General features: G+C 38.3%; 2 protein-coding genes across 3 annotated transcripts in view; one reads left to right on the top strand and one right to left on the bottom strand.

The window, feature by feature from the left end:
• The window catches only part of SYTL3 (synaptotagmin like 3), a 30902-nt gene extending 14856 nt beyond the window's left edge, over nucleotides 1–16046 (bottom strand). For both annotated transcript variants that reach the window (XM_065732687.1, XM_065732697.1), the window contains exons 1-7: nucleotides 15778–16046; nucleotides 11537–12085; nucleotides 9928–10143; nucleotides 7661–7725; nucleotides 5072–5123; nucleotides 3672–3738; nucleotides 3030–3102 (exon numbers count right to left, since the gene is read on the bottom strand). In XM_065732687.1, the coding sequence (XP_065588759.1) occupies nucleotides 3030–3102; nucleotides 3672–3738; nucleotides 5072–5123; nucleotides 7661–7725; nucleotides 9928–10143; nucleotides 11537–11646 (583 nt within the window). In that variant the 5' untranslated portion in view covers nucleotides 11647–12085; nucleotides 15778–16046. The remainder of the gene's footprint in view (nucleotides 1–3029; nucleotides 3103–3671; nucleotides 3739–5071; nucleotides 5124–7660; nucleotides 7726–9927; nucleotides 10144–11536; nucleotides 12086–15777) is intronic.
• Nucleotides 16047–17582: 1536 nt separating this feature from the next.
• DYNLT1 (dynein light chain Tctex-type 1) lies at nucleotides 17583–20795 on the top strand. Its single transcript, XM_065732674.1, has 5 exons — nucleotides 17583–17649; nucleotides 18545–18586; nucleotides 19689–19812; nucleotides 20007–20084; nucleotides 20382–20795. The coding sequence occupies exons 1-5, from the start codon at nucleotides 17623–17625 to the stop codon at nucleotides 20450–20452; spliced, it is 342 nt and encodes a 113-aa protein (XP_065588746.1). The 5' UTR covers nucleotides 17583–17622; the 3' UTR covers nucleotides 20453–20795.
• The last annotated feature ends 3801 nt before the right edge of the window (nucleotides 20796–24596 follow it).

The raw sequence follows: 24596 nt of genomic DNA, 5'->3' as shown, positions 1-24596 counted from the left end.
AAATTAAAAAGCAGAGATATTGAAAAATTAATTCAAAATATGAACAAGAGAGATTATGTACTGTAATCCCAAATCACATATAATTTCAAGAAGTAGCTCTTGCTGACTTCAACAACACTACTTACATGTGGATGTAAGCTTATCCATATAAGTATGTCATTAAAGTGCTAATTCTACTACATCTAGTCTACTGTCAATAAATATATGGGACAACTGGATTTCAGTGGTTTAGTGCACCACTTTTTGTTTCCTGTTCCTCAGGGTACAGTCAGAACTTCATTTAAAGGGAAGGGCAGCAGACATCTGCAATTTCTGGAGATGAAAATCAGCAGGCATAGAAGCAGACACTTTGTCATAAATCCTAGATAGCTTCTCATGAAGAATTAATAATTTTGAAGTGGTACATGAAATAGCTATCATGTTTACTTCATCCTGAAGAAATAAGTGTTCCTCCCATAATACAAATCTCCATGGAGGAATCTCAGATAGCAGACAGTACGTCAATATGGTACTCAAAAATATTGGCACTCTCAAGTGTGACTTTTAAAGCCACTTCGGATTAGTTTTGTTCTCAGCAGCAATTAGTTGTCAGATATTTATTATACTCTGTGCACCATTAGGGGGATCATGTGCCATATTTATAAGTAAGCTCAAATTAAGTCATCGCTAACTGTAAGTGAAATCAGGTTTTTAGATACACAGTGGAAACAGAAACCATAAAAGAGACTGGAGTGAGAGATCCAGGAGTAAATACAATCTAAGTAGTTGAACAAAAGCTTGCCTCACACTCTCTTAAAACGAATAAGTTACAAAACAGGTTATTGGGGAAAAAAAAAAAAGCAACAAAGAAACAAACAAACAAAATCTGTATTTTTCAGATCTATTCCTCCTTTGGCATTTTTATCCAAACGCTTAGCATGATGGGAACATTGTTCCAAGAGCAGTTTTGCACTGCAAGTAAAACTACAACCAGCAATTCATTTTACACCCTTCAAATAGCAACCACTGGATTATAATCTGTTGCCACTAAACCATGCCAGAACAGGAGGTAATGTCATCGTAATGAGACTGTACAGAGGCATTGAGCTGCACATGCTAATCCTTTGCTCCTATTGCTCTCAGATGTACACAAACATTAGCTCCAGTAATAGAATCAGAAGCAGGTTCAGAACTAGGTTCTCCAGGTTTATTTACTACAATACATAAGATCTAGGGGTATAGGTTCATAGGTTCATAAGGTTGGAAAGGACCTACAAGATCATCTAGTCCAACTATCCTCCTATCACTATCCCTACCCAACTACTCAATCAAATCCAACTACTAAATCAAATCCTGTATTGAAAACCTCTGCAAACCATGACATTTTTATCTAAGATACAGAGCACCAATTTTAGACACTTGTAACTGAAAGCATTTATGAGCACAGTACCTGGTTTTACTAAGAGGTCACCCTGTCTGAAAAAGCTAGTTTCTTCTCTCAGAGAGCCCAAGTCCTCCCCTCTACTAGGGCTTCCATACACTTTAATTATTGACATCAGTGATTGTAACAGTGTGTTATTTTCTCACAAATTAAAAGGTTCTTATCCTAACTGAAGATAGCATCAATTGAATGTGGTTTTCAGATACAGCCAATCTGACCTAACAACCTGATTCCACACCCCCACTCTGTAATTGCTGTCCTTCCCTCCAGGCCACGTGGTCCAGCACCCACTTTTGTGTGGGCTCCAACATATACACCCCAACTTCAGCTAATTTAACTTGATAGACCAGCAGAGAAGTACACAATTGTTTTGTCTAGGTTAGTGGTCTGCTCTTCTAACTGGCTTCCAGAGAGGTCCAGAAACTCTGGTGTTAATTCAGGTTAAGCAATGGCAGCACAAGGTCAGATACACAACAGAGGAAAGACAGGGGCGAGTAGGAGCTTCCTTTTAGTAGAAACGAACCATTAAAATAACTTGCTGTAATCCTGATGGTGTTCTGAACTGCATTACAGTAACAGTAAACGGGCTGCGAACAGAAAGCAGGATACAGTAATTCACATTCAACTTTGTGCTGCTTTAGCCACATACTTCCATGGACAAAGTATCCTATGGTATCCTGCACCATGCTTCTGTTCAGGAGAAACAGATACTGTATCTCTGCATACCTTTACTACGCCTTCACATAGATACTGTGTTACATTTGTGTAGTTACTGGAAAACAGAACAGGCCTTTGTGATGGATGGAAGAGGAAATTGCGCACAGTGGATAAGATGAGGAAAAGTGGAAAGATACTAAAGCCAAATTTATCAATAAATTTCTAATCTAATCTTATATGTGAGTTGTCTCAAATGAAGCTAGTGAGAAAATACTAAGGTTGATTCAAACGCATGCAAATATGCAAGTCCCTGCAATTTCCATAAAACTCAGAGGTAGTTCTCCTCTGGTCAGTGATACCTTTAATATCTTCTTCACAGAGACAAGCTGCCCCCAGCACATAGAGGATCATACAGAGTCTGCACCCTAAAGAACAGCAAGCAGCATAAATGGATGGAAAGAAATAAAATTATCAGAGTGAACAAAGCTGTTGGAACTGGCTGGTTGTTAGAAGCACATATTAGTAACAAACAAACAAGCACATCTAGACAGACTGACCAAGAGGAATTTCCCTAGAAAAATGACAGAGAAAGAAAATACTACATTCTGATTACATGATAGAATATTCCATAAAAGAACTTTTCTGTCAGTTAACATGAAGGTCACTACAGTAGAAAGTAGCTATTACTCTACGCGAACTTGAGTTAAAGGTACTCCATGGGAACATCCAGTAAACTTAAAAATAACTTTATGCAGTCTTTTTACATCTTTATAAGAAAAGTATTATTGACTGGTAACATTACTGTTTTATTTTTATGATTGTCTCAGTCTTGCCAATGGGAGATTAGTCAATACCCTTTGTTAACAGCTATCTTTTGGCCAACAATTCAGCCAAAAAATTGAAATGCTCAACAATGTTATTCTAGAATACAAAAGCAGTGAAAGCTACTTACTTTTTATATGTGTTGTGAGAGACAAAAACAAGTTTTCCACAGATTTATTAAAACTTCTGGACTGTCCAAGTTCCTGCAAATGGAGGAGTTCAACAGTAAGAAAACATAAAGCACTTGCTGTTATAAAGTTTCATCCTCCTCCCATGGGAAGAGCCCAGCTTCGTTGCCTTGCTAACCCCCCACCAACAGGTGATAAAGATGCTGCTACAGGATCCACTAAAGCCATCTCTGCCCCAGGCTGAACAAGCTCTGGTCCAGCAGCTTTTCTCTGCAGGACAAGTACTTGAGCCTCAGTTTTGTTGGCGCCTCACTGCTAAGCATATTCCCAGTTTATCACTATCTTGTCTACAGCGAAGAACCCCAAACCCTGACACAGTACTCTAGATGCAAGCAAGAAGTGGAGGAGGTTAGTCACTTCCCTCAAAAATTGGAAATGAATTGAAAATACCTCTCATGACAGAGTCTAACCTTTCTTCTACTACCAAAGCAGCATGAAAATAAAAAGTAAACCAACATAAGGCAACATTCACATGGCAGTACAATGTTACAGCTGTTATTGCTACTTACTGTAATTCTGTATATGAATGAATCCCTGAGAGGTGCATGAATATCTACGTATATTTTGCACATACATATATTTACCTTCACATTACTTCCTGCCGTGGATTCACTGTAAGGAGGTGGAGTTGGAGGTACAACAGAAATCTTACTAGAAAGTTAAGAGACCATAAATAGTGCAAAAATTAATATTTCATGCTAATACATTGAAAAATAAGCTAATTATATATTCAGTATCTTTATTATCTACCTTTCCTGCAAAATCTGAAGATCTAGGATCTGCTGCAGGATAGACTTACTGTCTGTGTTTGTAAGAATTAAGCCTGCCCTTCTTTCTCCTCAACTGGGGCAGCTCTTGGCAGACTTATCATCTTAAAATCATCAGAAATCTATAATTCAGAATAGATTTTCTAGACTTCCTGTTGGCTGGCAGCACTGCAATTTGTGTTCCAAGTGCTGAAATGCAATTCCTGTGCTACACACCCCATTTTTCTTTCAGAGATGTTTTCAGAAAGCAGTTATCTTTATTTACAATACTATAAGGATCCTTCCATGCCTGTGGCCAGGACTGTTAGAGACCTTTTACAGCATTCCAGCTATTTCATCTGTTGTAAATAGCCCTAATCTGTAAATAAATAAATACTTAACTCTGACTCCAGTCTGTACTCACAGTACAATACAGTCACAGCCAGAAAAATTCCTTTTGATTCCATTTTACATATGCTATATCTAGGTAAAGGCAAGTCCTTATGCAGCCCCAGTTAGGATCTATAGCTCTCTATAAGTTTCTGTCGCATGCATCTATACTTTGCCAAACAATTATCATAAAACTGATGTAACCTCTTTGTAGCTTACTTAAGAATAAAAAAATAGGGTTTACTTTCTACAATTGAATAACAATCTATTTAAAATAGTATTATTTATCACCAGTGATAACTTAAACATGATTTGAATTAGGCCTCAAACCATCAACGTATTATTTAGTAGAAAGTAGAAGGGATGCATCTTCCTGAACATACAGCTTCTTGTGTCATATTCATTTGAAAGCTATCAAGTCAGCAAAAACTGCTATTGAGCAAATATAAACATTATTGCTATTATGCCTAATAATATTTGCCACTCATCCTTTAAAAGTAGTGGGTAAATCTGAACAATGATGAAAATAGATACACAAAAAATATAAGTAGGTATAACAAAAATACTGCACACTCCTTCATTTCCAATCAATAAGAAACTACTGCTTCAAAAATAGTACTATTTTCTGTACTTGAGACCCTTCCTATGGGTTGCCAAGAGATCAGTGTGCTTTCTTTCCATATTTTTTATCATTTGTACTTCAATGATACCTAAATTTGTTCTAATTATATAAAAACAAACAAACCAATCAAAAAAACCACAAAGTGATATTGTGTGTTATTAACCAGCTGTATTTCCTATGCAAAGTCTTAGTGTCCTAGGAACATTTGTCCTTTTATGAGTATTACCTCAGTTTCTGATAAGATTTCAAGAGCTTTGCACCAGCTGATTCATGTCTGCCTGTGAAGGAGAAAAAAGACACTTAGCAACAACATCAGTTACTAGTGCCTACATAGCACTTCTTAAAAATCAATGTCTTTCCAAGAAATAACCTGTATTTACAGGAGTTTGTGTGCATGCAAACGTACCTTAATTCAATCCCCATCTCATACATCAACATATGTGCAAGGCAACACACAATTCTCTCCTATAACACCAATTTTATTGTGATTTCACTTCTTTTTCAGGTGACACATTCAGACATGCTCTTCACAAATCACGAGGACAATCACAAAGGGATGCCAGTGGGCCCATTTCCTCAAGTTTCCAAGTGCCCTCAGCCTCCCAAGGATGCCAGTAGTGCACAAAAACATAAACCATACAATTCAAACGTTTGGTAAAACTTTACAACATATTGAAAGAGTAAGCACTCGGCAATTTCTTGCATCTTATGACAATTTCTTTCACCCTTTCTGCTGCAGAACTGGATGATGTATGACTAGCTCATAAATACACACAAAACCCTTCCTCCCCACTCCCCCATGGGAAATAACAACCATGTCACATTCCTCAGGTAAGCAGCCACATCGTGTAAGAAACAGCCAGGAGCAAGAGCTCCACCAGGCACTATGAAGGCTCATTAAAATGCAGTTTGCTCCTGAGTGATCATAAACAGAAAGAAAGGCTAAATGCATGCAACGAACACCACTGGAGTGGTTTGAATCACTAATTATTCCTAATAATTGCAATGCAGAACAGTATCACATGAGCCATGCTTCACTGAAAATATAATTACATTTTTTACAGGTACGTGACACATTCTGGTGATGGTAGGAACAATAACCAACTTACTCATGTTTCAAATTTCAATCAGAACTCCAGATTTAATGTTCTATTATTAATAGGTGACATCTCAATTTACTGTAGCATTACATGATTTCTTAGATTTTTAACTTACTAGTCAGCAAAGGCAATCAACCACTTTCATGAAAACATGATTTTTAGGTAGAACTTACAGAACATTAATAGAAAGCAGTTCAGATATAACCTTTTCTTATTATTACTCTGCAACACGAGAAAATTCACTGTTACAAACTTAGTGCGCAGTGAACGCTTCGTTCGTGTTTAATTATCCAACCAGTAGGGGGCACTGCCTCTCAAGGTTTGAAGTAAGTAAGCGGACGTTGGCAAGTTTTCCATTTGTTAACTCCTTTAAATACACCAGCTGGTCTAGTCAAAGCAAGCAAACAGAACTTACCGTACCCTACAGGCTTACCTTGTGTACGTCCTTAGAATTCTTTAACTTCAACAACAATACTATTAGGCTAACTAAGCAAAAGGTTTCAAAGCACCCACAAAGCTTTGACACTGTACAGTGAGAACTCATTTATTAGAGAGAGGGACATCCAGTACCATGCAATATCAGGTTCAATTCTGAAGAAAATATATTCTTTTTCAATAACTATTCAATAACCAATTGTTAGCTACAGACTTTCTGAAAAGAACATGAAGGAGAATTATTAATAATGACCACAGAATACAACTGTGCTCTCAACAACCGGTCACTAATCCTTTAAAAAAAAAAAATCAGAAAATGTCTTAGCTAACATCGAATCAATTTTTTTGTTTGTTTTAATTTCAAAAGACATTGTTTTAGCAGACACCATCGTTCAGTTTCCTAAAACTGCTGTCTTTGGTGAATACTACTTGAAATTCACCTAATTATATTCTTCCATTAATTGATTTCTTTCAGTTCAGGTTTTGCAACAGATATTCGAGGTCCAGTGCTTGCCTTTTTACCAGCTGTTCCTAGATCTAAATAAGATACAGATAATGGAAATGAAAATAACATTAAGGAACAGTCAGGCACAAAGGGAAACAGCTACCTATCTGAAATGGAGCTTCAGAAAAGATGAAGGAAATCCTTTCCACTTTATTAGTCATTGTGGGTGAAAAATGAAGACCAACAGCCTTTTGGTTTGTGAATCACATCTGCCATAGAGCAATCCATCCACATCCTCTATAATTTCTTCTAACGCTTTGTATTTCTAAACATACTGTAAAGACTGAACAGAAGGCAACCACACAGCTGGCTGAAAATAAAGAAACGGTGGTTTTAGCTCTCTGTTGATCTATAGCTATCCATTTTTCTTTATTCCATTCCACCATACCTTTAAAGTTTGAAACAGTGAAAATAACCAAAGTTCTAACTCTGACAAACAACAGATGCAAGATCATTTCCTGCACTGCACATAGATTTTAACAGTTCCACATTTATTTCATGTGTCACTGTATTTCTTAGCAGCCTTACAGACTCATCAATTCAAATTGGTATGGCTGATAATTTTATTTTCATTATTCACACAAAATAAATTATACTCTCAAGCACTTCCTGCTAGCTTATGTTTGTCTATGTGCTAAATGAAGCATAAGCAAGGCAAGATAATGCTTGAGAGACCTTCCACCGAATGTTTGAAGCATTAAATACAGTGGTAGACTACAACTTGTGTTTCACTTAGATGAGGACTACAAATTACATGGCTTGTTCCAGTGATTACCTTCATCTGGATATTTCTTCGCTCGTTCCTCAAAGAACCATTCACCAGCCTTTACTTTCACATCTCTGAAAAAAACAAGCAAAAGAAATTTGAATCAGCGTTTCCCAGAAAGTGCATTTCTTCACCTGTTTAATAACTACTTAAATGACTTAACAGTCCTTAATCCTACCAGAAAATTAAAATTTCATGACTGCTCACAGTTTGCTGTGGGTTTGCAAACAAATTACTTCTCTCTTCTTTCTTATTCTCATTTTTGCTATGTAGAACAGCTCACTGAAAGCAATCAATTCTGCTCTAGGCACTAATCTGAAGGCAGGAGTCCTAGGTCCATTCCAGTTTATACAAACAATTTGTAACACAGCTCCAGGCACTTGCACAGCCTGGTAGGAGTGGGAAAAGAATCAATGACAGGATATGTTCCCGAGAACAACTTGGGATAATTGCTAGGAAGTACATACTGAATTCAACAACTCCAAAGCAGGAAAGAAAAGAGTCCTTCTTCACTTCTATAGTGGAATTATGGATTCGTGGCCCACTTCTCTTCATTTTGAAGAGACCAGTATCAGTGATGGCTCTGTAATTCATAGGTACGTGGATCCCAGTATCAGAAACATAATGATTAATGTGTATAAAATTATGTCTGATTAAATAGCTGTCAAGAGCAGACTTGCAGCAGACTTGGCTCTTGCATTTAATAGTTTCCAACTGAAATAAACAAATGTGAACTCATCCATTATTTAAAAGGTAAATATATATATATATATTTAACTGAGGATCCTCTGGAACCTTAAGGTACAAATTCTCACCTAAACATCTTCCTAAATGTTAGGGCATACTATACATCTCAGCTCCATGTGGTTTCTGGGATGCTTACTACAGGACAAAGTTCCACTGAAAAATTTCCTCAAGTGCAAGCATCAGTAAACTTTACTTTCTATCCAATAGTTAATTTTCCTTCTTTGAAGGAAAGATCTACATTACCATCTCCTCTGCCAGTCTTCTTTGACATTGGCAACAAATGTACAGACAGTAAACTGATGTACGGGCTTGCCTCCATAGAAAAGCAAAAAATCTCTAAATGCAAGAGCTATACTAACATCCACAAAAGCCAGGAAACAAAATTCCTGGACCAACCATTCTATACTCTACTGCATTCTCTAGACACATGCAGGAGGACAATGGCACAGCATGGATTCAAGCCTTTTGTCCCCAGTGCAAGCACAACCTGATTTGGCATTGCCAGTCAGTTCTGTAAGTACATGAATTTTGAAGCTGCAGAACTTCTGTGTGGCCTTTGACCACTCAGGATCAAATGGACAAGAAATAAAGTCGGATGGACAAAATAATCTGGGGTCTAGGACTGCAGCATTGGTCTTTAGGAAAGGCGTTGATCATGGTGTTGATGATGACAGTTTGTTCAGGAGAAATTACTTTTGTGGTAACCAACACTTAAAATTACAGCCACTCAGGATTCGAAAATCAGCACTTCCATTTCTTAGTCACCATTTTTTCCCTCACCACAGCAAACAGAAGGTGCTGGCTAGTACTTACCACACAGCTGCATTCTCTAAGATTTGCAGCCTTGATGCATAGCTCACTGGAGGTAACTGAAGAAGAGTGACTATCTTAATGGACTTTGCACTAGGATTAAGTAAGATCAAATGTGAATTCTGAACTTTATTTTTTTTTTTTTTGCTATAATGCAAAATTAAAAGAAGAATCCCATTCGTTAATCTAGGTTCCTCACCTCAGTGGTATGAAGGAAAAAAACCCAAAAAAGTAAAAATATAATAATGATCAGGAACGTCAAGAAATTTGCTACACTACGTGGAAAACCTGCTCTTTAAATAATTACGATGTGCCAGTTCAGAACTGACTAGGGGACTAGAGCGCCATCTAGAGTTCAGATGCTAAGACTGTTCTGGTTTTGTGGATTTTTTGTTTGTTTCAGTTTTTTCCTGTTTTTGTTCTTTGCAGTTAACATTTCTGTGATAGAGATGACACCATCTCTGCCCTACTCTGAAGATGCACTTTGCTAAAAATGGGAAAGGACTTCTGACTCCATCAAGCCCAAGGCAAAATCCTTTTCAATTACTCTGGTGTGAGGACTTGACCCAATATATACTCATTCTTCCTGCCAAAGGCTTTGGTTCATTAACCGTTTAAAGCAATGAATACACACAAAAACAGAGAGTATCCACTATTTAAGCCACTGTAAACCAAGCCAACATAAACAATCACTTACCCAAACTGTTAAAATTTCTTACCCGTGAGCATAACAAACAGTGCATTTCCAAAGGGAGGGATTCAGGCAGACACGGCATTCAGAGCACACTCGGTGACTGCACCCATTGCACACTGCACCTCTGTTCATCAAAAACCCAAGGGATTTCTGGCAGCGAGCACAAGACCTCTCCTGGTATTCATGGCTTGCATTTCTTGCCCCTTTCCATCGAAGCTGGTGCAGTTGCATTTTCAGTTTCCTAATAATCCAGGTCAAAAAGGAAAGGTAAAAAAAGGGAAAAAAAAAGCCCAGAAAACAACAACGCAAGTTACAAGCTGATGACCTGGTTGCACAATATCACCACCAGCTGGAGATGTATCCTCAAGTGTGACCTTATTGTGAGCACTGTCTGAAGGCACCCATACACACAGTGCACTCCTTGTGCTATACATAGAATCACAAAGAAACATAGAGTAATAGCCTAATATAAACAGGGTTCTGTTCAGGCCAACTATACCCACTCAGGACAGGGCACTGAAATTGTGTATGTGAGTGCTCACATAGAAGAATTTAGTCTAAATTGTGCTCCTTTTTGATGATGTTTATTGATGATATTTTGATGAAGGTTGTTATTATATTTGTCAAGATTACTTGACTTGAAGAATCAAATCATCTATGAAATAATTGTAACAAATGCATCTCCTGAAGGTTAAACAAAAAACACATCTGACCAAAATATCTAAACCCTTCCCTTCCATTAACCTTGTTTCCATAACAAGCACCGAGAGACAAGATCTGCTTTTAATTGTTAGCTACATCACTAATAGTAGTCAGTGACTTTCTAACCAATTCAGATTTTTAATAATCCTTTACTTAACTTTTCATAATCATTTAATATACTTATATAAATGTTTGCTGTAAACAAAGTTTAGTTAATTTAACCTAAAACCTTCTAACTTAGTAATACAAATACTCTGTTTTACACGAGGAAGCAGTGTGGCAAAGCAAGCTACAGGCTGCAGGGAAATCCTTACACAATCCCTAATACAAAGCAAATGAAGTGCTGAAGGATTATCCTTTGTCCCTTACAACTGGGATATTTGCACAATGTGAAATAATTACATAGAATCCTTCTTCTAACCAATGACACCTATTGACCTGCACTGAGAAAGTGCAATGCTCTCATTTTCTGCTATATATGAGAAGGAGCAGAGATGGATTCAGCACAGTCAGGAGGTATCTGACAATCCTTAACTTCAGTCTTGGCGCAACAGAAGTTAAATGAGCCAGCCATAGATCTGAATGTGTTCTGCATTATCTGGATGATACAGGCATATGTAGGAACAGGATAATAAGGATGGCATTAAGCCTTCACTGAGGAAGAAATACAGGCAGCAACTGAACTACCTATGAATGTTAAGTAAAGTTCACTAAGTAGACTATTACCCAAACAGTATTTGCTCATCTTTAATGTAGTCAGTAGTGTGGTAAACTCAAGAGACTCTGGATAACTAGCTTTCCCACAGAATTAAAGCTTACTAGCTAACAACAAACAAAAGGAGGAATACATAGAGAAGGACAGCAAAGAGAAATAAGATTACTCCTGAGAAAGAAAAGGAACAGAAATGCACAAAAAGAGGAAAGGCAAGTACCTTACTCTTTCTTCCTCTGTTTTTCTCACCACCTGGTCACGGTACAGGACTTCCAGAACAGCCTCTCGCTCCAGTTCCTTGAGGAAGTTTAGGTTAAATTCACAGGCCATTTTCCCCAAACCTCACAACTCCTGACTTACTGCTCTATGCCACATCCAAAACAATGGATGCTACTTTAGAGAATACAATGGGGCTCCTAAGAGATCCGAGTGTTTATCGAGTGTTGGCTGTCTTCTTATTTCACTAGTGATAGGTTTCGCTGTGTCATGCTCTTGAAGAAAAAAATAACCATGTCTGTCTTCACACAACTCATCATTTAAGTGTCTCTGCTACCCAGGGAACAGGAACAGCAAGGTCACAGAAGCCTTGACTTTTTCACATCAAAGAACTTGCTCTTTGCTGAGTGGTTCCCAAAGGTTTGAGATCTTACAGCAGGATCCCAGGTATGGCTTTATCTGCCACCAGGTGAAGGGAGAATTCACAGACAGCATAAAAGACTTGGGAGAATGTTTTGCTTCACTTGGTCTTGTAGATTTGGAATTTCACGATCTAGAGAGAAAAATATGTTTTATTATCCCTTCTCCTCACCTCTTTAAGTGTTTCAGTCGTATTTGAGTAATAACTTCTGGAGAGCACATTTTGCTATACTCGAGACTTTTCACACACAAATTCAAATACAGGAAAGATTTCAAGACAGTCCTATTCTTCAGAAAGCCTCAACGTATCATCCATTAATTTATCTCCATGTTTTTCAGACGGTCAGTGTAAAACAACCAATAAAGAAGCACAAGATAGTCTGCAGCACAGGCCAGAGGCCCCATGACAGGATGAGTCATACTGGTCGAGACACAAACCCTCCTTTCTAATCTCGTCTTACTGAAAAGACCAAATAACACAAGTCTATAAGAAAGATGGGAAAGACCCTTTAAGAGTCATTTAAGAGTCATTTCTATCAACAACCTTACTTCTGTTAAGCATAGATAAGCCATTTTTCACACAATGACATTATCTCTGCTAATACACACAAACACCAAAATGTTAAGATATGTATTTTTCCTGGCTCAGTGAACTATCCATTCTTGCACTAAACAGATTATATTAATGTACAAATACATGAGAAGTATAAAAATCAACAGATTCACGCATATATTCTCTGACCTTCATTTCTGAAAAACTCCTACTAAAATATAACAAAATTTTAATGAAGCAAAGTAGAGAAAGTAAGTTATTCTTGAATCCAGTTAAGCTAACATGCTAAATTCAGTTTTAATATTACTGTTTAGTGCATATTATAGCAAATATAAGTGCATTCCAGTTACAAAACACCAAATATTAGAGATGCATGTGCAAAAACAGGTCAAGTATTTCATCTGAACTAAAAACACAGTCAGATTTTCCACTAAGGCAGAAGGGTAAAACTTCACTGAAGCAGTTAAGATATATTTCACTGATGCACTCCAGCTGAAAATCCAACCAAACAAATAATTACCTTAAAATATTATGAGTTTTAAGGTTAAAAATAATCCTCAGCTATGTAAGTGACAATGAATTTTTGAAGGCACAGGGAATTAGCTTACATACAGCTTGCCACAACTAACTATGGAATTTCACACACACACAAAAAAAGCAGATGATAATTACTATGGATCTAAACAGTACCATTCCATTATTTTATTTTTTCATGAAACTCTTCAGCAGACACCAAAAGGACAAAGCATTTCAGAGAAGTGTTAAAAAAGAAAAAAAAAAAAAAAAGATTGGTTTCCTGTGGAAACAAAAGAGACAGAGATAGGCATAACCACATTTTATTTCCTTACCAAGTGCAATTTCACAGGATATTACTCAGTTGAAACCCAAAAAGCCCTAGCAATTTTTTAACATGTTGTTTTCAAAGGTCCCTGCTGCCTTCACCTGCTTTAATCTTTCACCTCAAGGATAAAACCAAGGATTAATGAATGCTTAGAGCCTTCATTTCTGTTTAAGTCAATACAATCTGAAAGAGCAGTCAGTGCAAGGTTGGGAGTTCTGCACTATATAGGACAGTGAAACAGTCATTACAGCATCCAAAAGGTGGAAGGGGGAGTTTATAGTAAACCCCACTGCTGGCATATTAACAACATCATCAGAAAATTCTGCTGAAACATCAGAATAAGCATGCAAATTCATGACAGCCATTGTTAGGGATACCAAGCAGCGACTGTACCTGTGTTTTCTTAAAAGTAGATGTTGCTCTTAGTAACTGTTGCAAACTGAGGTGTTCTTAGTAACTCAGTAAGGCACTGACGGCTTAGTATTCCTTGAATTTCAAATGACATCTTCATTTTCAAGAAACATTGAAGGCACACAGCATCTCACTTAAGAGGCTCACATAATATATATATTTAACTATGTTTTCAGCAGTTCAAGCTTGTACAAATGTAAATGGTACAAGGGAAGGAATAGTTTGGAGCCTTCCTTCTTTCCACATTGTCATTCCCACAGCTATGCTCTCCAGAAAGAGCAGCAAGATTCCCCAAAAAGACTTCTGACCTCAGTCCATCGGTGATACCACAGACATCATTACTCACACCAGCTGGTCTATTACTTCGTAGTGAAGTATTTCATATTGCTCACAGTGATACATCTTTTAAGCACCGAATCTTCTGCCAGCAGAAGAGATCCAGAAGGTGCTGGGACCATCTGCTGACACCAAAAAGCAGAACAGATCTACCACAGAGAGAAGTGCCTAGAGCCCTGTCCTAACAGCATCTAAACTGCACAGAGATACAAAGCCTCCCTGGTTCTCACTGCTGAGCAAAATCATCATATACTACAGAGAATAAAGATAAATTTCATCACAGAATCATGAGTTCTATGAGTACTGTGGTTATTTTTTTAATCTTTGTGAACGTTTAACCTCAAGCAAACACTGCATTCCATCAGAATTTCTGCATATCCAAAGGTAATTCAAAATCTCGCACATTAATGGGGTCCTTCCAAATGGAATTATCCTTATTATACACAACAGATTTGAGTCCTGAATCACTTCAAAGAAGCATTCAAATTGGACTGAAAAGCTCACCACCATTGTAAAAGAAGAGCTTTTCTAACACTGAATTTGTTTTTCAGCAGCATTAACATTGCTTTTTTATTGCAAGGAGGCTCATTACAGGAAACAACTTAAAACCTCTACAGATGCTCTACTTTCATATTTACCCACCAAATCTATCCATCTTACACAGTCAGATAAGCTCACAAAGCCAAACACCTTCTCTGTAAAACCAGAAGTAACAGTAACCTGGTGAGTAAACACCATGATACTGCTCCCTCTTCAGCACAAAGCTCGTATATACATATTTCTTTCCCCATACATTATTTTAAATAATGTATTTAAGAAAATCTAGCATCAGGATTTGAATAGCTTTTTGATAATATAGTGTCAGCCCGCCATAAAGGAAATCAGAGAACCAACACAGTCATACCTTAGGAGAGGGAGGCGTGCATCCATTCAATCTCAGAAGACTGCTTTTTTTCATTTCAGTCATGATAAGATACTATGAAGCTTGAAGTTAATGAAAAGGCCTACATAAGAAAACTTGCAGTTTGCAAAAAGTACCATATTTTATACAATTTTAAGCCTACAAATGCATGACCTAGCAAGCTACTTTCCCTCAAAGCAATTTTGCAAATGATGTATTATTGATCCCCTTTCAGATCCTTAATCATTATCAAAATAAAGATAGCTAAATAAGTACACTTAAGGTGATCTTTTTAAGCCAGAGCCTCCACTGATCTGAAATAGTTGGATAATTTCATTCATTAACACCAAAGGTAGATGTATTACATCAGTACCTAAGACACAGATTTAAGAGGTTCAGAATAAAGATTATCAGTACAAATGCTACCAGAACACATAACTATTTTATGTTTTGTAGATATCAATCAAACAAATTTATTCTTAATTAAGAACTTTACAAGCATTTTTTTATATAACTTTGCAACAGTTCCATTTTCACAACTTCACATGCACACTTACAAATTAATATATTAAAATCATATGTATATATTACCAGACCTATGTCTTGTGATTTTAATAATCCCACCTCAACAGTTAAGGTAAAAAGACAATATTCTAAGTTGCAATTATGGCCTTTCCACAAAATTATTACAGTCAAATAATGCCACCTCAGTAAGTAAAAACTCATTCCCTCATGTAACGTCATATAGGACAGTTAAAATAAATAAATAAAAGCTGTCCTTACCTTTTCAACAGCCATCAAAGAAAGATGTGTGGAAGTAAACTGCTTCAAGGGATGAGTAGCACTCTTGGTATTTACTTCCCTGAAAGAAAACCAGTAGCTGTTCTCCACCAAAATTAGACCAAAGCATGTACAGAAGAGCAACCTTAAAACAGCTAAAAGCAGAAGCAATGAAAGAAGAGCTCTAGCTTTGTAGTAGTTTCTGCAGTCTCTGGTTTTGTCACCAGCAACAAACAATCAAAGAGAAGTTAGTCATCTTTCTAACATCAAAAAGAGACTTAGCACAACAGAACACAAAAGCTGTCTGATAACAGCAAAGGAGACTTGGTCTTGAAGCCACACACAGGAAGAGAAGTAGTTTTGAGTTCTACATAATTTCTTTTTCTGACACTATAGATGTGAAAATAGTGCTAACCTCAACATTGCCAGAACTCACACAGAAAACACTGCTTGTATCATAAGCAGTTCTTTCTTCAAAATAAAATACTCAGCTTTGAATGGCAAAGCAATTTATAGAGACAAATAAAGAAAAGCAGACAGATCAAAATAATTCATTGTTGCATATCTAGGAAAAGCAGAAAATTAGCCCACCTAGTAAATCTGATTTAAGATAAAAAGATATATTTCAATTGGATATTTCAGTTCCCTCCATTACAGAAACAAGAACGAGCGCTGAAGTTCCAAACTGTATTTAATTTATTTAGAAGTCAGAAAACTTGTCTGGAAAGCCCTTCCTTACAAACTATCAGACAAACCATATGTAGACTATGGGAGCCCTTCTTAGCATGTCTGGTGTTAGAAGAAATACTGGTTTTAGTTAAAATTAAATCAAGCACTGCAGTTCTACTCGCAGGGCAAAATGAATCCACCTGCAATCTTGTCAACTCGTTATGTTCAGTTGGTTCAAATGTTTCCACACGTGCACATCAAGCCTAACCATTTTCAAGAGTTTTGCTCAAGAGAGAGCACCAGTACAGAGCTAAGCCAAACAAAGACCGTGCGGATAATCTGAGCCTCTGTTTTGCGCAAAACTTTAACTAAATGAAATAAGCCATGGAGGGTAACTACTATGAGTAGCAGGCTTGTTAAGCCAGGCTGGGAGGTACAAGGCTATGAAGCTACACCTGAGGCCAACATCAACACATCTACCAGAGCAGGGCAAAAATAATAACCTAAACTGCTCTTGGAGACTGAAGAGGACTTTGCAACCCACCCTAGAAATCTCACTTTGTTATTCCCTCAGCTGGCTCTCTGCTGGCTGAGGAGGTTGGGTTCACCCCGAGACGCTGGTCAGGGGCAGCCGGAGATGGGGTCGGGTGTGGGATTTGGGATACAGAGCTGAGGCACGCCCCAGAGAAAAAAACCCATAAGAACATACAGGTTCTTTATGTCTACTCTGGTTTTGTGTTTTTTGTTGTTTCTTTTGTTTTGTTTTCAGTTCCTGAACACACACAGCGTACTAAGCCCTTCTTTTCGTACTCTGTCTCCAAACAAGGGTGCTGAATCCCCTTGCGCGGGCAGGACCTCTCGGACCAGGCCCGAACGATAACCTCACACTCTGGGTACGAGCACCACAGCGGTCTCCCCGCCCAGCCCTCGCGCGGTTGCTATGGAAACCGCGCAACACCAAGGCAGCCGCGGCTGACGCAACGCTCCACCACGAGCCGGCCATTCACCCCCGGGGGGGGGGTCCGACCGCGCCTATCTTCGCGTGCGCGTGGACTGCGCAGGCGCGGAGCAGACCCGCATGGCGGGGGCAGTCGGGGAGGCGGCCGCGCATGCTCAGTGCGAGGTAGCGAGCGGGGCGGTGCAGGGTGGGTTATTGCGTCGAGGGGCTGCGGCGGGGCCATGGACGACTTCCAGGCGGGGGAGGAGGTAACGGCCGGGGGCACGGTAGCGGTGGGGCTGCGGGCTGCGGGGGGTCTCGCGTTCCCCCCCCCTCGGGCGATGCTGGCGGCGGCTGGCAGAGGACAGGAGCGGGGCTCCTTCCGGTGCCCGCGCGGCGCTGCTGTTGCTCCCGAGCTCGCCGCATTGTTCTTAGGCGCGTCCGTTGCGCCTCGGTCAGACAAAGCGGAGCAGCTGTACGGTGGAGGTGTGTCGGATGCTGCCTCGTCCTGGTTGCCGGGCCTGGGCTGTGCTGCGCGGGCGGTGATGTTAAGAGGTGATAACTGCGGGTGCCGCGTCCCTGGAGGTGCCCGAATGTGCTGCATCTGTACCTCGTGGAGCTGGGGAGAAGGCTGAAGGCGGTAGGGAATGCTGGAACTGGGTTTTCCCTTTTCGTTTCCAAGAGGCGGGTTTCTTTCTATCGCCAGCTGGAATTGTAGTGACAGCTTTTGCTTGAGCTGTGAGTCGGTGCTTGGTCTGCATCAGTGCTCTGAAGATGTCGCTTTCGTTCAACTGTAAGCTGTGTCTGAGCGCTGAGACCGTCTGTAGCCCGTTCTGCAATCCACAGGCAACGATGGTCACTGTAAAATGGGTTTACATACGTACGGATATGCTCTATGCATTATTTCGTAACACTTTTAAATCTGGGAACTTTTAACTCAAGGTCAATGTCAGTTCACCTGTTACTTTTGATTACTTGGCTAAAATGCTTGAGTGGGTTCAGGGAGCTTGAGTAACTATGAGCTATGCCAGACGAGGCATCTGGCTCACAAGAAATCTGACAAGCATAAGTCAACCTTCTAGCATGTTTCCCTAACAAAGTTTGATCTGCGTGTGTGTAAGAATGTGTTCACTGATTATTTAAATTTCTCCTTTTATTTTGTAGACTTCTTTTGTTGTCGATGAAGTCAGTAACATCATTAAAGAGGTGAGCTGACGTTCTCATTTTGGTATGGAAGCACACGATGCTGTATGCTAAAAAGCATTCACATTAGTCTGTTATCTGGAATTCTGTTGCACATTAATTAGGTAATTATTGAGGCACAGCTAATCATGGGTTAACTTACCCATTGTTTAAGTGGAAATGATATCTAGCCTTAGTTGTGATATGTATTACAAATTCAGAAGACGATGAAAATAATTTTATGTACTCATTTCTGGTTCCAGTGTACCACTAATCAGAATTTCTGGGTGGATTCTGTATGTTAAAATCTGTCAGTTGTTATGTATCATTAACATATAACATTTTATATAGGTCACCTGCATGTGCACGTTACTTTGCCTGTTTGAGATATTTTTCCTCCAAAATGAATTGTTTGTTTGAAACGGTTGAACTAATTCTTGTTGCTAAGAGGTTTGCTTTTTGTGTCCTGTTCCTCTTGTAGAGCAGGCTGGTCTGTAAACTGAATAGGCAAGCTTTGCTATGCACTCCTGCCTCTTCTGAATCTGAAATACTTTTGTAGTTCTTGAATGGTTTCTATCAGAAAAATGTAATGATGAAAAACGTGCAACTTTCATGTAGTTTTGTGTCCTAAAGGAGAACCTTTCCTCATAAATAAATGGGACTGCTTGGCTAAAGGCTTCTGCTGTATTAGTAACTAAAAATTACATGGATCTTTTGTTTTGATTTGGGTCCTTGTTCCCAAAAACGGCTGCTGGAAACTGTAGTTTATTTCTACAGAATAATATCTGTGGGTGAACCACTGTTCTGTGCAATTTTTCCATCTTTTCAGGAATGTTTAAATATGAGACCCTTTTCATAACCCAGGTTCCAGGACACTGGGATAGGAATTACCGAAGAAGAATAAAGATATCACAAAACGAAGAGGAAAGAATATGTGATTATACCTGTGTTTGGTTCAAACTCTGAATTGCAAGTTCTGTCTCATTTTTAAACACTTCCAGCAATCCTAAATAGTATTTAGGACTACTTTTGTGCGTGTGCTGTCTCATACTCAGTGTTCCACGTTCAGATAAGTTAATGGGATCTTTGTAGAGTGATGGCATTGTTATGTGTTTGTTGCCCATAGGCCATTGAAAGTGCAATAGGTGGCAATGTCTACCAGCACAACAAGGTGAACCAGTGGACAACAAGTGTGGTGGAACAATCTCTAAGCCAACTCACCAAGCTGGGGAAACCTTTCAAGTATATCGGTGAGCTCAACTTCCTGTTTTCTCATGAAGCTGATACAGTGACATGCAGCGATGACACTTAAACAAAACACAACCATGTCTGTTAAGCACTTGTAAGCATGCATGTCTGTGTGTATATATGTGTGTACTATAATGAGCATAAATGTAGCTAAATATCAGTGACAGTGATACACTAATAAAAGCTTCTCTGATAGTGACCTGTGTGATTATGCAAAAGAATGGTGCTGGGCTACATACAGCGAGCTCTTGCTTCTGGGACAACTCCAGTGATGGTAAGGAGCAAAACTGCTGATGCTTCAGCTTGCAACTTTAAGCAGCATAGTTGGTGGTTGTTTTTTGTTTTTTTTTACTTTAGTTTTCTGAGTGCTGTAGTTTTTGAGTAGTAACATAGTTTTGTATTTTTTCCATGTGGCTGTGATTCTGACTAATAAATGGTAACAAATGGGATACTTAGCTGTTGTGAAAGCTTAATTATTACTTTGAACAATCAATAAACATGCACATAGAAGCATGCTTTTTTAAGTCACTGTAACTCTTCTGTTTCTGAAAGCTTTGTTTTGTATTTGTAGGAACCTGCACTGTGAGATGGGAGAATAAGACTATGTACTGTATTGTCAGTGCCTTTGGACTTGCAATATGATTGCCTTGGAATCAGTTGTACTTCTTTTCTACTCCAGCACTTGATTCCATCTCTGCTCAAACTGTGAATGCACTGAACAACTTCCAGTTTTAATGTACTTTTTCTGTAACTTTTTTCAAATATGAAAACGTGCTGTTACCTGGTTTGTGTTTCTATTTTTAGTATTGTATCAGTGTTGCCACGCTGTCTTAAAACTTCAAGAACTTCTCTTTAAGGTGCTAATACTGAAATCTGCTGCATCGTAAACATTTTCTCTAGGTTTCTTTTTTAAAACCAAATTAAATTAGACACTGACTTTCACACTTTGTACTCTTGGTTAGCATTAAATTATTGAAATTGATAATCGGTGGTGTGACTCATTTAAACTTAAGACTGTTGGAATTTCTACTAGCTCCACTTCTGTTACCTCTTTTCAGAATAGTTGAGGTACATAGCAGAATATAACTCCCTACAACATATTCCAAGACATTTGTTGGAAAGTAACTTGGTTGCAATCTTTGGGACCTGTTTAATCTGCCTACACAGCACACTTAAGGCACAGAAGAGAAGAAGAAATAAAGTGTCTTCATTTAAAAAAGGACAAGTTTTTTTGCATTCTGGAAGTGCTGATCAAGATAGATACATATGTACTCATTTGCTGATGCATTCAATTAGTATGAGCTTGCTTCCTGCTAAACGTTCTGCTAATACTGTCTGCAAAAGAAAATAACCAAAATTCCCTGGTTAATCTATCCAAACACAGCCTCCTGGGTCCAATCCACATAATAAAATTTGAATATACATAAAATACACAAAAAATGGATTTATGAAAATGGTAGGTAGTTCAGTAAAAACCAAGATACAACATAAAGATATAAAATTTATTATGAACATATTTAACAATGATTATGCACATGAAGTCTTCCAAGAAACTCAATACTCAACTTCTGCTTGCGGTAGGAGTTTTTTGGTTCACATTCAAGACTAGGATGAAGCTTTCCAACTTAACAGATTATTTGCTGTCCTTAATACAACCTTTAGACACAGAATATTAACAGGTCCCCATGCACGCTTTGTTAGAGCAACATTTAATTTACAGCTTCTCATTAAACAGAGCATTTATCTTACACATTTTATACCATTTTGGTACACAAATACTCCATATTTTAGCCTCATTTTACATATTTACAAACCTCTAAAAATTTACAGTAATGCAGAGTTCCATACACATGGCATACACAAAAGGAAGTGGGCAAAAACTATGTGACTGTGGATACAAGTTGTCTTTTGGCTCAGAGATAGGAGATTCAAGTCTTTTCTAGCTAGAAACATCCTTCCAATTTTTTACCATATTAGTTCCATAGGTCTGCTGGACTTCCTTACTTGCATTGAATGTTATGCTACTTATTCTTCACCAGACCCAGGAAAGTTTCCACTCCTAATACCAACTCAAAATGCATGCTGCAGAAAACAGCTGCCATGAATGGGTTCATTCTCAACTATAATTGATTCCTTTAAAGTCTCATCTTGATCACAATGGACATGGAAGTCTTGCAGTTACTTGCTAGCAGTCATCTCCCTGAGAGCAGTAGCACTACAGTGGTGTAGTTTGTTTTTGTTTTCCAAATTCTGAATGATATATTGATTTTTTTTTAACAGTAATAAAGCCTTAAACTGGCTTCTGTTATATCTATAGGCCACAATACATTAACTGGTAGTGAATTTATGCCACGTACTCCCGAGCTGTTTTCAATCCAGACTGTAATATTTCTCAAAAACTATCTCTGATAAGGAGAGTGAAGTTGAGATATCTTGCTAGCAGATCCGCTTCACTTTTTTACTGTGTACCATATTTGCCATGACAGTTCTTCAATCAAGCCTACTACTACACTCTAGCACTTCTGAAATACTATTTTGTATGGCAAACACAGGTTAGATAACATATTAAAAAATTAAGCTATTTTTGTAGTGGGACACTTACCTGAAGCACTTATTTCCCTACCTGAGCTTTCCTATTTTCATTTTAAATGTAGTCATGTGGAAAAGTTAAGGTTGACAAAGTGGCAAGGGAAAAGGGTTGAGAACATCTCTGAAAATCACATTTTCCAAGTTAGATTTAAAATATTTTTAGGCAATGAAATCCCAAAGCATGACACCATATTTCAGGTTTAACTGTAACAACCAGCTCAGACTGTGATAAGAAGCAGTACACTTTGCACATTTGTCAAATCAAGTATTTTATCGACTCAAATCAACTCAGAATTAAACAGTATGACAATCCAAGAGATTTGAATATGTAAGGACCTGAATTTTTGAAAGTCTAATCCTGTACTCACTCCAGTGGAAGTGAAAGGGGCCTGGGGTACACAAGGAACATCCAGTTGGCTTGCAAATTCAAATGACTGTTAAGCCCCAAGAAAATCATATAGGGAATAAGAAAAATGAGACTGGGTTCACCAATTTTAGGTTAAAAATATCACTCCCTATACTTACTAAAAACATCTACAAGAAAATGCTGAAAGTATGGCTTCCTTCAGTTCACTAATAAAAATCCCACCAACTTGGCACATCTCTGCAACGTTTTCCCCATATGTTCTAAACGGACAGCAATTAACAACAAAATTTAAAACTCTCTCCCCCTCTTCCCACCTCCATTCACCTTGTCTCCTTGCTTTAGCTGTACAGTAATGCTTTGGCTTCTAAAAATTATAATCTTGTACACAAAGCTGTAAATTCCAAATATTCTCAAAAATTACATACCAAACACACACACACAATCCTGCATTTCTCTCTAGCAGAGTGCTGATTTAAATCTGAACTACAGGTTTGCAACCACATGAAGCAGTTCCTTTGGTCATCTGTAAGTAAACTGCAACCCTGTAAAGTCTCCTCTTAATGCTCTTGCACATCTACAAGGAGGTTATTGTGCTGTGACAGCCTAAACCAGCTGCACAAACGCAGAATAAATCTACACCCCCCAGTGTGATTCAGTAAGTTTTGTACGACTTCATTGCACTGTCTGCTTAGACTAGTTCTGTCGTAAGCATGATTTACTAGTGTAAGCCAGCACCATTTTCTGCCTAATACATCTTTTATACAGCAGCAGGGTAGAGAATATTACAAAAGTACGTTACAGTTATGATTCTATTAAAAAAAAAAAAAAGGAGAGACTTTTGGACTGGTCAAGCCCTTGAAAATACAGAAGTAGTTGAAAACAAATAGCATTCACATAAATATAGAGCTGAACAGTGGTGTAGGAGAAAAACGGCTTTTAAACTGAAAAGCAGCAGCACTGTATGAGGAACACTGCACTCCTGTAATACCTCTGTTCCAGAGCAGACTGGAATACAAAATCATTAAATGTATGGGTGAAAATTTCAAGCTGGCAACTGTGTTATGACAGAGAAGTTGAGCTATGCACAGGATGTGCTCAAAAGCTGTTAAGCAACTTCGAGGCATGAGCACCCATAACAGTTCCCAGAACACACATTAACCGTCAATAAATACAACTTCATGAAGAAGTCTGATGTAGAAAAAACATCTAAAATGAAATGTTTGGAAATATGAAGTTATACTTCTCTTATGCAACTTCATCCTATATTCTTGTTAAGTGTAACAATCTCCTCCAGAACACACACAAACACAAACAAAAGTACTGGCTTCCTACTTAGGCTTACTGATGCCCGAATATTTTCAATTGAAAGGGCTGCTGAAATAAAACCAACAATGAAACAAACAGTTTTGCTGGGGAGATAAAGCATGTTAGGAAACCTGTATCCTACAAATAACTTTGGATCACAGCCTATTTTTGCTCACTAGAACCTGATTATTTGCACATATCCCACACTTATCGTATCTGGTAAACTCATTTAAATGAGTTAAAAGAATGGTTTGAAGTCTACCTCACGTCTTAGAAGGAGGAATGGGAAGCTTTTGTTTTTCTTTATTTCTAAAAATAACACAAAACAATATATAGAGGCAGATGAGAGAACCTTAAAACACATTCTTCCCTGCCTCCAGTCCAAATGACAAAGGTACAAAACTGAAAGGGAAAAGAGGCACTTCATACAGCAGTGAACAACATAAAAGGAGCTAGCTAAAATGCAAGAGGTTTAAGATGCTGTGTTCTACATGATCCTAAGGGGAGGGGGAACAACAACAAAGC

Source organism: Cyrtonyx montezumae, unplaced genomic scaffold (assembly GCF_038088225.1).
Source record: "Cyrtonyx montezumae isolate F1298 unplaced genomic scaffold, pur_monq_1.0 scaffold_0, whole genome shotgun sequence".
NCBI lineage: Eukaryota > Metazoa > Chordata > Aves > Galliformes > Odontophoridae > Cyrtonyx > Cyrtonyx montezumae.
This window is presented reverse-complemented; position numbering and strand designations above follow the sequence as displayed.

Bases quoted from the DNA above. Each gene is read 5' to 3' on its own strand.
- DYNLT1 (XM_065732674.1), top strand. From the start codon at position 17,623: ATGGACGACTTCCAGGCGGGGGAGGAG. The intron at 17,650-18,544 runs GTAACGGCCGGG...TTTATTTTGTAG, and splicing joins ACTTCCAGGCGGGGGAGGAG to ACTTCTTTTGTTGTCGATGA. The intron at 20,085-20,381 runs GTAAGGAGCAAA...TTGTATTTGTAG, and splicing joins CTGGGACAACTCCAGTGATG to GAACCTGCACTGTGAGATGG.